We start from the raw sequence: 15,400 nt of genomic DNA on the forward strand, positions 1-15,400 counted from the left end.
AAGGGCCAATGAGCAGTTTTGCTCACTCAGCTTGTAATTTCCAAACAATAAAAAATTAGTAGTTTACAAGGAATCAAACCTTAAAATACACTATAATATAAAACACAACCAATGAGCAGTAATGCTCACAGAGCAACTTTGAAAAGAGTTCGAAATTTTTAAAAAATAATCTTTAATAGTCTTTTTTACAGCAGTTAAAACACAAAACATCAAAAAAGTGCTTGGAAAAAGTAGGAAAACGAAATGAGCGCACGTTGCTCACTTCCCGCTATTTCTGTTCAACTTTAAAATACGTGAAAACGCCCCAATTACAATAAGATGTTTCCAAATGATACAAAAAACGTATAGAATCTCATAAAGTGGGCGAATTCTTATTTTATCCATTACCAAAAACAAATAAAAAACAAAAATGTCAGGTGTGGGGTTCGAACCCACGCTCTCAAGTGAGAATCAGAGCTTAAATCTGACGCCTTAGACCGCTCGGCCAACCTGACTTTCCGTTATCGTGCACAACCATTCTATTTAAGCTATTGATTTTGGGTGCCTTCCAATCGGAAGCGAGTTGTGTTATCGCAGCAAGCCGTGAAAAAAAGCGCCAGATGTGAGGTTCGAACCTTCACTGGTGTTTCACAATGTGACACCTAGTCAGCACAGCCCACTTCATTTTGCCTTATCAGTTTAAATTGTTAATTTAAAGCAAGTTTTAGATTTCAGGCCATCAAAAGCGTCGTTAATTCTTTCGTAAGGATGCAAATTAGTAAAAAATTCGGACGAAATTAGAAGAGTTCGTGTAAATGAGCAAAAGTGCTCAGTGAGCAGGCGGATGGGGTTCGCAAGGACTGAACGCTGAATTTACCGAAAAGAAATGTGGTAATCGTAAAGTATATAAAACGATCTGTTTTATACAAAAATGAGCAAAAATGCTCACTGAGTCAATCTTGCTCATCTGTTATACATATTGTATATTTGACTATTCAAATGTTTATGGAATAAACAAAAGGAATGGTGTTTTACAACAATTAAACGAAAAATGTTTATTATTGCTTATCTTAAAAGATAAGAAATAAACGAGCAAAAACAGCTGGGTGTAGGGTTCGAACCTACGCTCTCTTTCGAGAACCAGAGCTTAAGTCTGGCGCCTTAGACCGCTCGGCCAACCCAACTTATCTAATATCAAATAAAATAATGGAATATAAACTTATACGTTTTCGATATAAGCGAATCAAAATCGTCAATTTAAAGCGGTATTATAGATAAGCCTTGAAAATGCCAGTGATAAAATTTATTTAATCAGTAGATAAGGATAAAAGGTTTGTTGAAAGAACTCAAAAACATTTATTTTCGCAAAAAAGAGAAGAAATTATAATGTATGAGTCAAATTGCTCAGTGAGCATACTTTGCTCATAAGCTAAATTATTTACCTGAATGCAAAAATTAAACAAGAATGGGTTTAAATCTGACACCCTTAGACTTTTCAGTATAAAATAAAACAATTTTATATAAACTTTTAAATTTTGAATTTAGCCAATAGAATCATCAGTGATAAAAAATCCTCAATCATAAGACAAATAAGGAAGGTTTACAATCCAAGTAACTTCAAAATAGCTAGTATTGAAAAAAAAAGAAAAAATCGTGACGAATGAGTCAAAATGCTCAATGAGCAAATATGCTCATGAGCTATCTAGTTGTCATAATGTATTTTTTTTAAACAAATGCTTCACATGCGAATTAATTCGCCTAAAAAAAATACAAAAATCAAAACATGTTTCAATATTAAAGAGTTTTTGCTTATTTCAACGATTTCACTAGACAGACCAATAGGAGGGTGAGTTAGAAGAGAAGGAAAAAATGAACAACCGAATTAGTAATGTATTAGTTTTAACATAATCATGCAATGTGACGCCACCTTACGACCAAATCCCCAACTTCAACAGGTTTGTTCTCAATAACAGCACGATTCCAAACGAAATCTTTAATAAAATACAAATCAATAAATTACCTCACTTATCTTTCTTTCTAAAATCTCCAGCATCCACGTGATTCTGCACCATATGTCTGGTTAACGACGAGATATAGTTGTACGAACAACAACAGATGTCGCACCTGCAAAAATGAGTTTCAAGGTCATCCTATATACCTCCCGCAACTTACTTATACAGCGCCCCAGTCCCTTTATGTATCTCCGCGTGTCTCAATAAATTCGAATGCCTGGAAAACGTCCTCATGCAAACATTACAAGCGAAGTGCTTCTCCGGGAAATGAATTTTCTTGTGAAAATTCACGTCGTACTGCGTCATGAACTGTTTATTGCAAATATCACAAGCGAACGGTTTCAGTCCAGTGTGCGTGAGCAGATGTTTCTTCAACGCCCACTCGCTCGCACATCTGAGCTCGCAAACCGAACATTCTAGAGGGCGCAAGTATAGATCATGCGTCGGCACGTGTTTTTGGAGCTTAGCTTGGGTGGGGAAACACTTGTTGCATTTCGTGCACATGAAAAGCTTTCCCTCTTGGACGTGGATAAGGCGATGCTCTTGGAGTTTTTCAGCGTCGTCGAAGGTTTTCTCGCAGATCTCGCATGTGTTGTTGATGCCGTACGTGTTGTGAACTTTGCTCATGTGTTGGCGGAGCTGGAGGTTGCTTTTGAAGTGTTGAGCACAAACTGTGCAGAAGTTTCCGGGGGCGGGGTTTAGGTTCACGCGGATGCTTTTTGTTCCGTTTTTCTCAAGGGTGATGAGAATAGTGAGGCTCGTCGTGATGGGGAATTTCCTGGAAAAAATGTTGTACGCAACTTTAAAATACTATATTAGGATACGTACGCAGTCTTTTTTTGGCCCCCGTCCTCCTCGCCGGCTAGATGTTCACCTAGGAGCGCGTCTTGGGTTTCCTGATCCGGTACGAACTTCCATTTCTCCAAAATTTCCTCACTCTGCCCCTCATTCACCCACTCCGATTCCATATACCCGTAACTATAGCTCACATTTTTAAGATACGACTTCGTTTCGTTATTGTACTTCTTTTCAACTAACTTAACAACAATGTTTTTGTTCTCTAGTTTCTTCCGTACGGACTCCATCTCCATAACGCCCCCCAAAGTCTTAGAAATCTGCTCAAAACAATCAATCTGAACCGTACACTTCTTCACTAGAACCTTCCAAGGATCCTCATTTTTAGGTTCTTCTTCAGTCTCTTCCTGCGGCTGCATTAACGAAATTTCCGGTACCCTATCATTAACAACCTCCTCCTCCTCCTCCTCCTCCTCCTCCTCATCTTCTTTCCTCTCATCCTTTCGCTCAACGTGGATTATCTTCCCCACAATCCTCTTCCCACTCTTCGTTGTTCCGATCGAAATCTTCTTATCCAATAAATCACTCAATTCGGGACGTTTTTCGGTGATCGGCGACTTCAAAGTCACGTTGTGGTCGTTGTAGATTTTCTTCGAAGCTTTACGAGACGTCGACCTATGAAGGCGCTTTTTCAGTTTTTCCATGTAGCTGTGGAGAGTCACGGTTTGACCAGTGATGAGATTACGACCGGTGATTTTCGAGAGGTCCACGGTTTGCTCCGGCTGGGTGTTGGACTCGTCGGACTGGAGAGTAGAACTATCCTCCAAAATCGCATACTCCATGCTAGAACCAAAGGGGCGTGGTTAGAAGCGAAAATAGGAGGGCGCGAATTTACGCAAGACGCAGGCATGTAACCAAGCTCTAATGAGGTTTTACGTAAGACGCGCTTGGGTGAACTGTTGTATTTATTTTGAAATTTTGCGGCAAATTCGGCCGAGACGAGAATTGAAAAGGGAAATGAGTTTAAAAATACCCAAATTACATGCACGTTTGTCGTTTTAACCTCTGTAAGTTGGTTTTACCGGTACATACAATTTGAGGTTATGTCGGATCATTCAACCTTTTTTCCACAAAAATTATCTTTTTTCTATTAAAAAGCGATAAAAATTACTTCAGACATGCCGAGAAATAACGAATGTACTTCTTATCCTCTAATTGTTGCGACAAAAGCCGAAAATCTTTGGGAAACTAAAGTGAGGTTATGTCTCTAATTTTGACCACAAACACGCTAAAAAGGTCTTTAATTCGAAGAGTACGACTAATTTCAAACAAAAAACATAAAAATCTGTAAATAGCCGGCTCGGGTGCCCGAAAAATTCAAAAAAAGGAAAATTGAGGTTATGTTCACCTTTCGTCATTTCCTTCTGCCGGCTCCAAATTGGCCTGCTCCTGCACAAATTCGTCAAAATTGAGCAACTGTCCTTCCAACTTGATCCTTTTAAAGGGATAAATGTTCCCTTCTTCATCCTGGATTCCGGCGACATCCCCGTCGTCCAACCCCTGGACAGAAGCAAAGTCTCCCGTCTCGGAGTCTTCATTCGTGTAATAGATATATTGAGGGACTCCGTTGGTGTCCTCGTCCACAACTTGGATGCACTCAGTCTCTAGAATTGCGTTGGAACTCTCCTCTCCATCAACAACAAAACTTTCATTATCATTTATATAAAATTGTGTCAAATTGGAGTCGCCCCCTTGTAGTAAAATCGCTTGGTTGTCCGTGAGGATGTACTGTCCATCCACTAGAATCGCCCTCGAGCCGTCGTTACAAATCAACTAAAAAAAAAGTCAGAGGGCTGTCTTAGCAACAAAAATCTTACATCTCGCAATTCCTGATTTAGGTCTTCGCCCCCCAGAACGTACTCTGAGTCTCCAAAAACGTACCGCACTTCGTTTTCATCAAAATTCAAGTTATCTTCAGACATTTTTCAAATGGGGGCTCCTGAAACGTACCAGTTTGAAAGAGAGGCATTTTGAGGTTTTGGGGCCCCTCAACCACACAAAGCAAGATTTGGGACAGAAATTGTTGATTTGTGTACTATCGGTAATAAAATGAATAAACTTACCGAACAAGACAGAAGTTCCGTCGGTATAAAAACAAAATGGCGTTACCGATTGATGTCAACATCAGCGGGAAATTTAAATTTGATTGCTTTCATGCAGTTCAAACAAAAACAAATTAAATATTCACGCAGCAAACAATACCAGAAATTCAAAATCACTAAACAAACATGTTGTGTTACTATCAAGTTATTAAATATTTATTTCAAAAAGCAACTTGAAGTCACACAATGTTACCAACCTTCCGAATTTTCAGATTTTTGGGACTTTTTCCGTTTGTTTTTCGCGGCAAAGACGTACAACTCTCATGGAGAATCTATTTCCTTAATCTACTAGTAATCACAATTCTGGGTACTTGATATAATCTTATTTCTCTTTTTACTGTATCAATTTTAGCTTCATGGGGCTCCTGGGGCTTTATCAATGACATGACCGCAGCTTCTTTCGAATCTTTGGGGTTCCGTGGCACCATCGACTTCTTCATTACTTCCTTTCATGTCAGCGAAGTCGTCGGAAGCGCAATCTTCTTCGTAGTATCGACAAAGTCCAAATGCATCTCTATCAAAACTATATTATCAAATTTTGATACCATTGATAATATCATTGGCGAAGTGAAGTTACCATCAGTGGTTACCACCGTTTTTGTTTTAGTTTTTATGGTGGTTTTATATGTCTTGGACCTCTTCATGTGGGGCACCAACAACTGGGAAGGTATCAACAACTACTTTGGGTACTACGCTCTTGTAACAGTTGATATAACCCAAGAAGTTCTTTATTATCAATTCGTGAAAATGATGAATGATAGGGTAGTCGCCTTGAATGAGTACATTAAAGATGTGGAGATGAGCGGTGATTTTGATATTTATATCAAACGTTATCATGGTTTTGATATTGTAGGTGCTACATCCAAAGTATCAAATATTATCAAAGTCTACAACTGCCTGTTTGAGACTGCCAATGCTATCAATTTAAGCTTCGGAAACAGTGTTTCGGTATTTATATCAAAAATATCATTATCAAAATCAATATCAAATTTTAGTTGGTCATCCTCAGTTGCTATATCAATTTAGTCGTCTGTCCGTACGTCTTGTTTGTCATGACAAGTAGCAACGAGTTTCACTTATTAAACTATGTCTACTTTATCTGGATTGGAGTTCACTTCAATCGTCTCTTTCTTCTAGTAAATGTTTGCCACAAATGTCAAGACACCACTTTAAAGACTTCAAGATTGATATTTAGGTTGTTGAGTTATCAATTAGACATTGAGGTGAGGCAAAAGGTACGAGTTTTAGCTATACGAGTTAGCAAGAATAAGATCAAGTTTTTGGGCTATGGATTATCAAAACTTGATAGACGATTGATATTATCTGTAAGTGTCTAGTTTTTTTTTATTTTCTAATTAATAGAATCAATTTTAGGTAATCGGCTCTATTAGTGCTTATTGGATGATTTTGATGCAGTTTAGTGCTAGATTAGATGTTTGATATAGCAATAAAACTAGTTTTGAAATAGTTTTAGTTTTATTATCAATTTTCAAGCTGGTACAGAAGTGATGTTTGGCGGACTTTCAATCACAGCGCTGATACTTCTCGAACTGAACTGTAAGAGTATCATCCAGTACGTGCTTATAGAAGCTGAAATCTTTGCCAGCGGTTATGGTATCAAAATGTTATCAAACTCACCGATAACAAGAGACTTCTATCAATCTTGGGCAAAGCGTACGATTGAAATTTAATCTTCTTTTTCACTATCAATATAAAAAACCGTTTGATCTAAAACTTATCAATAGTCTTCAAACTCTATCAAAAACCTCTTACTTCATCTTTGATACCACAGGTAGTCTGTCTAGAAGCTAGCAACAACACCACGAACTTCTTCGTTTTCAAACTCTACAAAATAGAAGGAGTTAACGCGAAGCAACTTTATTAAAAAAACCTCATCAGTGCACCGATGACAGACTTCTAGAATCAACATCAATCTAAAGATCTGCAAGGAGACCCAAATCAAGTAGACGAAATTTAAGATGTTGAGATCATTGCTGGTCAACATCACGAAGAGTTGGTACGGGCAAGTCACCAAGTGGACGTAACAACTGAGGATCATCATTGATGCTCGGATACTAAAGCACGTGTTGATGGTATCAACAGCTTTGATGATACAATGATAAGTGTTGATAATGACGGTGACTTCGCGGTCTTTCAACTCTTTTAGCCGAGTGTTGAGGGCAAAGATTCGATCACGAGTCATTGTTATCAACAACCAGTATTGAAGCTCGTGCATTATCACGATTGAATACGAAATATAGTATCCACAGTAGCTGTTGAGTCCGCTCCAGTTGAAGATTCCCCACATGAGAAGATCAAGCATGTAAAGTACCGGAAGAAACAACATCCAAAGAGTACCAAAAATTGTCGTTTTTTGAAGAATCTCTTTGACGGTTCTAGGGGGGAGTACCAAATCGATTTTCTGGAAGTTCGTAACGATGGTTTTAAGATGGCGGAACTTGCTGGGAGTGCAAGTGATGAAATAGAAGGAACTGAAGATGACGTCGCTCACGTCGGAAGTGGAGATCGCGATGTCGATACTTCCGGTGAAGCCCAGGGAGACGAAGGAGGCGAGTTCCATGTCTTTGACGAAGCCCCATAGACCCCAAGAAGCTGAAATATCAAAGAATGGCTGGTGGAGTTACTTTAAGGTGGTAATACCCAGGATGAGTCCAAAAGTGAAGCTGAGGAAATAGAGCTGCCACGACCACCGGATTTGGACCCACTCTCCTTGTTTTTGACAGATGACGGGGGAGAGGCCTGTGATGGTGGAGAGCTTCAGAAGAGGGGCTATGCTGTCGAACAGATTTCGGTGAATTTTGACTCGCATTGTGGGGAATGAGCCCAAAATAGCAACAGAAATAAAAATTGAAAGACAATCAAAAACGTATCGTGAAAAATGATTATTATGTATTTTATAAATTATAGCTTTAGTGTTTTCGTGCTAATATTAGAATAATTACAACAAAGTATGGCAATTACGCATCACGTTATAAACGCACTCTGTAAATATTAAACAAAGTGTCATTGTTCTGTCACCTGATTGGTCAATTTTGACGGTGGATTTAAAATCCCGCCAAATTCAACCAATGAAATCACAGCGGAGAAAAAACGACCAATCATGGGCCTTACAGTAACCGAATTCAATACTTAGTTGAAGTTGTTAACCACTAAATGACGTTTATTTATCAATTACCATAAAACGAGTGACGGTTGTTGATAGAGATTGGAGCCAATGGAAGATCGAATGTTCAAAAGTTGTTCAAACAAATCAATACATCAATTAAAGTCTAGTTATGAATAATGAACACTATTTTGGCTAATAAACAAGTTATTACTAAAATTTTCCTGGTCATCGCGTGTACAAATATTTATTTATTCGCTCATAATGACAACAAATTACTTGCAACCCCTTTTCTATTTAGACGTCAATAATGCGCTTATTATCGCCCCAACCATGAAAACTTACGGCTCGTTAACCCCCCAATTGTTTAAACTATTGAAGCCTCTGCTTCATCTAAGCAGAGTGTCCGGTTTCCTCCCCATCACCTTCGAAAAAAAGGGCTCAAATTACCACCTCGAGGAGTCTCTGAAGTTCAAAGTCTACAGCTACATTCTTGCGACAACTCTCTGTATTTTTCTCACTCTTATCCACAAATAACTCCGTTTCCAGTGGTTCTAGGAATATGGGGCCTCCGTTTGGATTCTATCTCTCAGGACTCAATCAGAATGCAAAATGCCGCCGTAAAGTACATCATCATGGTGGATTTGGGGGAGATCATAGTTACGTTTTTTGTGGGGGTGGTCACCACCCCCTTAAAAATGAAGTATTTTTGGGAGATTCTCCACGGGTTGGGCAAAATTGAGAAGGTTCTATCCCTGCAAAGCTCTGGGAGGTTTTTATGGAATGTGATAGTTACCATGGTTTTGGTTGTTGGAGTTCTCGGATACGACGCTGTGTTATGGGGGCTAAATTCTCATGAAATTGGGTCTTTAGTGTGTAGGTTTGCAGGTTTCTACATTACCTACTTTCTAGTTTTCCTCCAAGAAATTCCCTTCTGTTTCTTCGTTAGTTTAATCAGAAAAAATTTGGTGTGTTTGAACGGAGGCCTCCACGCAGGCTTGGAGGAAGTTGAAAAGAACCATGGAAGCACCCAATGGGTTTCCGTCACCAAGAAAGACACCAAAGCGCCTCTTAAAAGTAACCAAACTTCCCCATTTCTTCTACTTCCATTTTTTTGCTCAGGTTTGTCGTACGACCGCCTCAACGACTTCATGAAGCTAGTCGAAGACACCGATGACGTCATCGAAGCAGTGAACGATTTCTGTGGTGTCCACACCTTCGTAACTCTCTTTCTTCATCTCCACAAGCTCTAACTTGTGTTTTCTAGTTTATTCTCTTGAGTTGCCTTCTTCATCTCGTGGTAACCCCGTACTACCTTCTAATGGAAGTTTGCAACGATGGGTACTTCGCGTTTATTTTTCTTCAGTTGGCATGGGTGTTGGTGCACATGGGGCGCCTCATGATCCTTGTAGAAACTTGCCAGAATTGCATCAACGAGGTTGTTTCAACACTTTTCTTCATTATTCTAACTCTTGATGTTTTAGTACCAAAGAACTGGTAACCTCGTACTGAAGCTACTGACCTCACCTCTGTCGCCCGAGATTAAAGACCAAGTAGAGATCCTCACCATGCAGGTGTCGAACAAGAAAATCAAGTTTACGTCCTTCGGGATGATGAAGATCAGTAGAGCCATTCTGACCGCGGTACGTTTTGGTGCTGTCTTCTCTAGTTATTTTGGTTTTTGTAGTTTGGTGGATCTGTTACCACGTTTTTGGTGATTTTGTTCCAGTACGGGGGGGCTAGGGGAAATATATACGTACCAAAATAGTCGCAGAGTTTTTTTTTACTATCCTTAGAACATTAAATATTGACGAAATCAATTATCGTCCTTCGTCGTTTGGACTCGAATTAACACTAATTGATCGCGTCCTCATTCAATCACAGCATGTCCGGTCGTGTTGTCACCTTAAATTCCGATCTGGTTCACTGTTACCAACCGATTTTCCAAATTACGAGACTCATCGGTTTGAACCCTTTCACTCTTAAGAAGACTTCATTGTCGTACCAACTGAAATGGTCGTGGAGTTGGTTTGTCTTCAGTTTCACGCTAGTCACATCTTTCCGTAAGTTGCTTCAGTATTGGTCACTGCTTAGGTACTTTTCTAGTACTGTCCATCATCTATGGTCTTCGTGTTTTCTTACAAACTCATGCCGAAGGCTTTGCATGGACCGCCAAAAGCAACTTCTTCTCAATAATAGACTTCTTTGAGCTTCAGCTCACCGCGTTCTTCTTTGTAGTTTCGCAGCCTTTCTACCAAGGAAACTTAGCCGCGATTTTGACCGGATTTGATCGCATCGACTTTCTGTTTCCTCCATCCGACTCTTCAGAAGATCGGAAAAAGACCATCATTTTTAGCTGCTGTGTGATCGGAATTTTCGTCTTTGGCTTGGCCATAGATGAGGCATTGATTTGGGACCAAATGGAATTCAAGAATTACCTATTTTATTTTTTCTACCTTTACATGTTAGGGATGGAAATAAAATACTGGCACCTCGTGTTTCTTGTAAAGACCAGAATGAAGAGTATTAACAAGGGACTTCGTAACAAACATGTCAAGAAGATTATCGCAGCCCATGGGCACATCCATGATCTGGTCAGAACCATCAATAGTACCTTTAATATTCACGTTTCTGTAGGTACGAGTGGTACCTGTCAGCTCTTGACATAGATTTGGTTCTAGATTTTGCTTCTGAGCTGCATGATTAAGTTAACTACAAATTTCTTCATGTTGTTTGCCGCGGTAACAACTAGTGACAATTTTTTTTATATTGTCATGTTGGTAACGTGGATTGGTATCCATTCCGGGCGCCTTTTTGTCGTGGTTGAAGTGTGCCATGAATGTGAGATGCAAGTATGTGCTTTTCTTTATTTTCTTCTTCTTCTTCTTCTTATTTTTGTAGAACGAAGAGACTTTCAATTTGGTGATTGGTCTTCTGACCACTTTGAATGACAGGGGCGCAATAAATGAGGTTGGTATCTATTCTATTTCTCTTTTTCTACTGTTTCTTTTTTAGTTGAAGACGTTTGCACTCAAGTTGGTTGATAATAAATTACAGTTTTCTTCTTTTGCGGTGCCACACATTAATCGCTCGCTCCTGGCAAAGGTGTGGTATTCCCCTAAAAAGGCTTATTCTAGTTTCTTTTTTTTTTCAGTTTGCTAGTGCTATAACTACGTTTCTGGTTATTTTGATACAGTTTAATAGCTTGTAAAATCGAGAGAAATCTAGAAACACTTTGCAATTTTTAAGCATTAGAAAGTTTTAAGCAACCAAACAAACCTAAAATTCTTAAGCATTATAAACGTTAAGAACCTTAAAAAATAAAGCATCTAGAAACTTAGAAATTTGGAATTCTCAACAAATCTTGAAATCTGGAAAATGTTAGCAGTCTTAGAAGAATTGAGAAAACATCTTAGAAATTTTAGAAACACTGTTAACTTAACCGGCATAAGAAACCTGCGAAATGTTAGAAGCTTTCTACTTTCTTAATAAGAGTTGAGATAGTACGTGTAGCTCTAAAAATTTAAAAGATCTAGAAAATTTAACAATTTAGAAACCTGGAAAGTTTTTCGAAGCCAAGCAAAGTCTCTTAGAAAAATTAAGACAAAACTTAAAGAATCTTACAAAACCTAGAAATCTTAGAAGCTTTTTACTTTTTTCAGAAAGCTAGCAATCTTGAAAATCTTAACGGTCTTAGCAGAGATGAGAAAATAGCTAAAAAATATTACCAAACCTAAAAATGTTAAGTTTTAGAAAGTCTTAAAACCTTAGAAATTTAAGCAATAATAAACCTAAAAATCGTCGAAGCTTTTTTTTCTTTAAAAACCTAGAAATCTAAGAAGTTTTACAAAACCTCCGAGTCTAGAAAGTAAAAAAAACTACATATAAACTTAAAAATCTTTCTTCAGAAACCTAACAATTTCTAAAATCAAAAGGGTCTTGGAAGAGACAATACTTAAATATCTTACAAAACCTAGAAATTTGATGCATTTGAAACTCTTAAAAACTTTAGAAATTGAACCAACTAGAAATTTCGAAGTTTTAGAAACTTTATACTTCTTTAAAAAGCTAGAAATTTGTATAATTTAACCAATCTTATAGAAGAGATAAAAGAATATTAAAAAAAATACAAATTATAAAATTAAAACATTTTAGACATTAAAAAGCTTTAAATTTAAGTGACTATAAACTTAAAATCCTTAGAAACTAACAATATGAAAAATTTTAACGACATTACTGATAGAAGAGTTGAAAGAATACCTAAACAATTTTACTAAACCTAGAAATTTTAGTAAGTAATTATTAGTATAAAGTTTAAAAATTCTTATAATTTAAGCAACTAGAAACCTAGGAATATTAAAAGCTTTTAACTTGTTTAAAAACCTAGAAATTTGTACAACTTTTGCAGTCTTACAAGAGTTAAGAAAATAATTAGAGAGTTTTACAAAACCTAGAAATTTAAGCAACTAAAAATGCCTAAAGAATCATATAAACTTAGCAATTTTACGCACTTGAGTGTTAAAAAACTCTAGAAATTTAAGCAACGTTAAATTTACAAATCTTAGAAACTTTTAACTGCTTTATAAAAACCCAAAAATCTGCACAATTTCAGCAGTTTCATAAGCGTTAAGAGAATACCCAAGGTATTTTACCAACCCTAACAAATTTAAACATTGAAAATTCTAGAGATTTAAGCAACTAGAAACCTAGAATCTAGCTTGTTAAAGAAACCTTAGAGGTTGGAAAATTTGACCATTCTTAAAAGAGTTGGCATTTCAGAAACTATAAATTTTAGAAAAATAAGAAAACCTAGGATCGTAGGATTTAAAAAACTGTTGAAAAAACACATTTGTGGACAATAAAAAAGTTAAAAACCTTGAAAATTCAAATTTTAGCATCTAAATACCTAGAGGCTTTTTCGAAGACTAACCATATAAAATATCTAGTGTCTTAGAAAAGTTGACAGAAAACCTAAAAAATCATTTTGAATTTTTTTGATAAATCTCAATTTTTTTCATATTTATTGTCCAATCTTAGATCTGAAAACTTGTAGACTAAAAATAGAATGTTTCTTTATGCTAAAATTACAACACACAAAAAAAATCGAACGCTAATTTTTTTGGTTTTCCTTTTTACAAAATCGAAAACGCGTTTGATCTAAAAATGGACTTAGCAACCTAGCAACTTAAGCCGACGAAATGTAAAAATTTTAGACTTAGTCAAGCTTTCGTAGTCGTTCTGTGACGTTTTAATAAATAACTATTTTATGTTTTTGAAATGATGAATGTATATGTCTGAATAAAATGCATATCTTAAAATTAATTTCAGTTGTCAGAAGTGCGTCATTTTTGCAGGACCGCATTCAACTTTTTTCTTTAAATGCAACCTACCACTTTTAGGGGAGGATTTTGATGAGTTATTTAGTAAGTAAGCTATTTAAAACTATTAACTTTAAACCTGAAAATTAAATTCGTCTATTTTTTACATCAAAGCATAAAATTAATTTCTGATCAAATCAAAAGAAAATGCATACTTTAGTTATTAAACGTGTCAAGTTTTATCTTCATATCTCAAAAGACAATGGTGCTGTCAATTTTTAAATCAGACACTGCAACTTCAAGAATTTTCGGAAAAAAAATTATAACTTGACAACGGCACAACCAAAAATTTAAAAGTTGATAGTTGGATGCAACTTTGCAAAAATTATGCACTTTTGATAACTGAAATTAATTTTGAGATATGCATTTTATTCAGAGATTCATCTTTTAAAAAAAAAATGTTATTTATGAAAGCGTCACAGAAAGACTACGTAATAAGCTTGACTCACCCTGTATATTAACTTAAAAATTGTATAAGCCTTCTAAACATACTGAGTATCTAAAAACCTAGAAATATCTATTTCAACAACCTTAGAAGAGTTAAAAGAATTTCTAAAGACTACAAAATTTAAAAATTGTAGACATTAGAGAGCTTCGTCAGTCTTTTTCAGAAACCTAGCAAATTGGAAAAGTTTAAGGGTATTGTATAAGATGATAGAATACCTAAAGAATCTTGCAAAACCTAGAAATTTAATGCATTAGAAAAGAAAGTCTTAAAAACTTGAAAATTTAAGCAGCTATTACCTCGAAACCTTAGAAACTTGTTACCTTTTCTAGAAATCAAACAATTTGGAAAAGAGCTTAGAGAACACCTAAAGAATCTTAGAAAAAATTTGAGCACTAGAAAATGTTAAAACCTCTAGAAATTTAAGCAACTGTAATTTGACCATCCTTAAAAGAGTTAAGATTTCAAAAACCTAGAAGTATAAATTTTCCAAAAATGAGAAAACCTAGGATCTTAGGATTTAGAAAACTGTCAAAAAACATAACACATATTTCATAACACAGTTTATTTACTAAATACAATTGTTTGAACCACAGCCCCTAGATCATTTCCACGCATGTCGTGCACCTACAACACCCACAGTAACTCTCCGCCGCCCCCAACTCTTACTCACCTGAACATGCGGCGGCGTCGACAAATTATAAACAATCGCATCCGCCACATCCTCCGGATACAAAACCGGCCCGCTCCTCATAGCCTCCTTCGTTCCATCCGGACTGAATCCTTCTTGGAACTCTGAGATGACCACTCCCGGACAAATATTCTACAACTCTCTCTTATAACTCTTACGTTACGTTACGTCTAACTTACTGTTACTTTAATCCCGCTGTTGTGGTACCGCAACTCTTGCCGTAACGTTTCCGTCAGGGCCGTAACGGCGTATTTCGACGCGGGGTACACGTTAACGTTAGGTATCGGTAACGACACCGGATACCGTCCGACGATGGAGCCGATGTGGATCACGTGACCGGAAACGTCGTTGTCGCGCATGCTTTTGACGGCTTCCCGGGTGCAGATGCAGAGGCCGATGACGTTGACGTCGAACGTGGAGCGCCACTCCTCCGAGGAACCGTCTGCAAAAAAGCAAAACGTAACGTAGGTAACATTACGTAACACTCACCTATAAGCGTGGTGGGACGGATGAAACCGGCGTTGTTCACAAGAACGTGGACGGCGCCGAGGTTGTCCTTCACCCAGTTGAACGCCTCCAGGATCTCCTCCTCTTTGGAGATGTCGCATTTGACGGCGTAGAGTTCCCCAGGTGCGTCTGTGAGGGTGCAGATGGCCTCTTCGATGAGGTCGACGCGGCGGGCGAGACCCACCACTTTTATCCCTTTTTGCACTAGGAGTTTGGCGGTGGCGGCGCCGATGCCGGTGCTGGCTCCGGTGACGACGGCAATTTTTCCCTCCCAGCGCTCCATACTATGCAGGTCTGAGGGATGCGC

At 37.5% G+C, this 15,400-nt stretch overlaps 5 protein-coding genes and 2 non-coding genes across 8 annotated transcripts; 2 read left to right on the forward strand and 5 right to left on the reverse strand.

The window, feature by feature from the left end:
• Positions 1-410: 410 nt before the first annotated feature.
• On the reverse strand, positions 411-494 carry TRNAL-UAA (transfer RNA leucine (anticodon UAA)). Its single transcript has one exon. It is a non-coding gene; the product is annotated as a tRNA-Leu (tRNA).
• A 585-nt stretch (positions 495-1,079) lies between these two features.
• On the reverse strand, positions 1,080-1,163 carry TRNAL-UAA (transfer RNA leucine (anticodon UAA)). The gene has a single exon. It is a non-coding gene; the product is annotated as a tRNA-Leu (tRNA).
• Positions 1,164-1,957: 794 nt separating this feature from the next.
• On the reverse strand, positions 1,958-4,966 carry LOC148176973 (uncharacterized). Of its 2 annotated transcripts, XM_088032949.1 has the most exons (6): positions 4,910-4,966; positions 4,664-4,785; positions 4,195-4,619; positions 2,820-3,629; positions 2,152-2,769; positions 1,958-2,103 (listed from the first exon to the last, which is right to left on the reverse strand). In XM_088032949.1, the coding sequence occupies exons 2-6, from the start codon at positions 4,766-4,768 to the stop codon at positions 2,001-2,003; spliced, it is 2,061 nt and encodes a 686-aa protein (XP_087889075.1). In that variant the 5' UTR covers positions 4,769-4,785; positions 4,910-4,966; the 3' UTR covers positions 1,958-2,000. The 2 variants fall into 2 exon arrangements, with proteins under 2 accessions (XP_087889075.1, XP_087889074.1); XM_088032948.1 differs by having other exon boundaries at positions 4,664-4,966.
• On the forward strand, positions 4,896-6,388 carry LOC148176974 (uncharacterized). Its single transcript, XM_088033239.1, has 5 exons — positions 4,896-5,092; positions 5,161-5,255; positions 5,301-5,896; positions 5,944-6,273; positions 6,323-6,388. Exons 1-5 carry the CDS (start codon positions 4,896-4,898, stop codon positions 6,386-6,388), a joined length of 1,284 nt encoding a protein of 427 aa, XP_087889365.1.
• A 49-nt stretch (positions 6,389-6,437) lies between these two features.
• LOC148176975 (uncharacterized) lies at positions 6,438-8,071 on the reverse strand. The gene is made up of 7 exons (XM_088033241.1): positions 8,036-8,071; positions 7,951-7,980; positions 7,610-7,892; positions 6,840-7,561; positions 6,722-6,793; positions 6,587-6,676; positions 6,438-6,545 (listed from the first exon to the last, which is right to left on the reverse strand). Exons 1-7 carry the CDS (start codon positions 8,069-8,071, stop codon positions 6,438-6,440), a joined length of 1,341 nt encoding a protein of 446 aa, XP_087889367.1.
• A 180-nt stretch (positions 8,072-8,251) lies between these two features.
• On the forward strand, positions 8,252-9,840 carry LOC148176976 (gustatory receptor for sugar taste 43a-like). The gene is made up of 6 exons (XM_088033242.1): positions 8,252-8,309; positions 8,374-8,580; positions 8,622-9,292; positions 9,340-9,510; positions 9,557-9,715; positions 9,760-9,840. The coding sequence occupies exons 1-6, from the start codon at positions 8,252-8,254 to the stop codon at positions 9,838-9,840; spliced, it is 1,347 nt and encodes a 448-aa protein (XP_087889368.1).
• A 4,194-nt stretch (positions 9,841-14,034) lies between these two features.
• On the reverse strand, positions 14,035-15,376 carry LOC148176977 (farnesol dehydrogenase-like). Its single transcript, XM_088033243.1, has 7 exons — positions 15,076-15,376; positions 14,766-15,028; positions 14,536-14,718; positions 14,468-14,494; positions 14,327-14,367; positions 14,195-14,262; positions 14,035-14,132 (listed from the first exon to the last, which is right to left on the reverse strand). Exons 1-7 carry the CDS (start codon positions 15,374-15,376, stop codon positions 14,035-14,037), a joined length of 981 nt encoding a protein of 326 aa, XP_087889369.1.
• Between the last annotated feature and the right edge of the window lie 24 nt (positions 15,377-15,400).

This window comes from Gnatocerus cornutus, chromosome 3, assembly GCF_029298725.1.
Source record: "Gnatocerus cornutus isolate USDA-ARS CGAHR chromosome 3, icGnaCorn1.1, whole genome shotgun sequence".
In the NCBI taxonomy this organism is placed as follows: Eukaryota; Metazoa; Arthropoda; class Insecta; order Coleoptera; family Tenebrionidae; genus Gnatocerus; species Gnatocerus cornutus.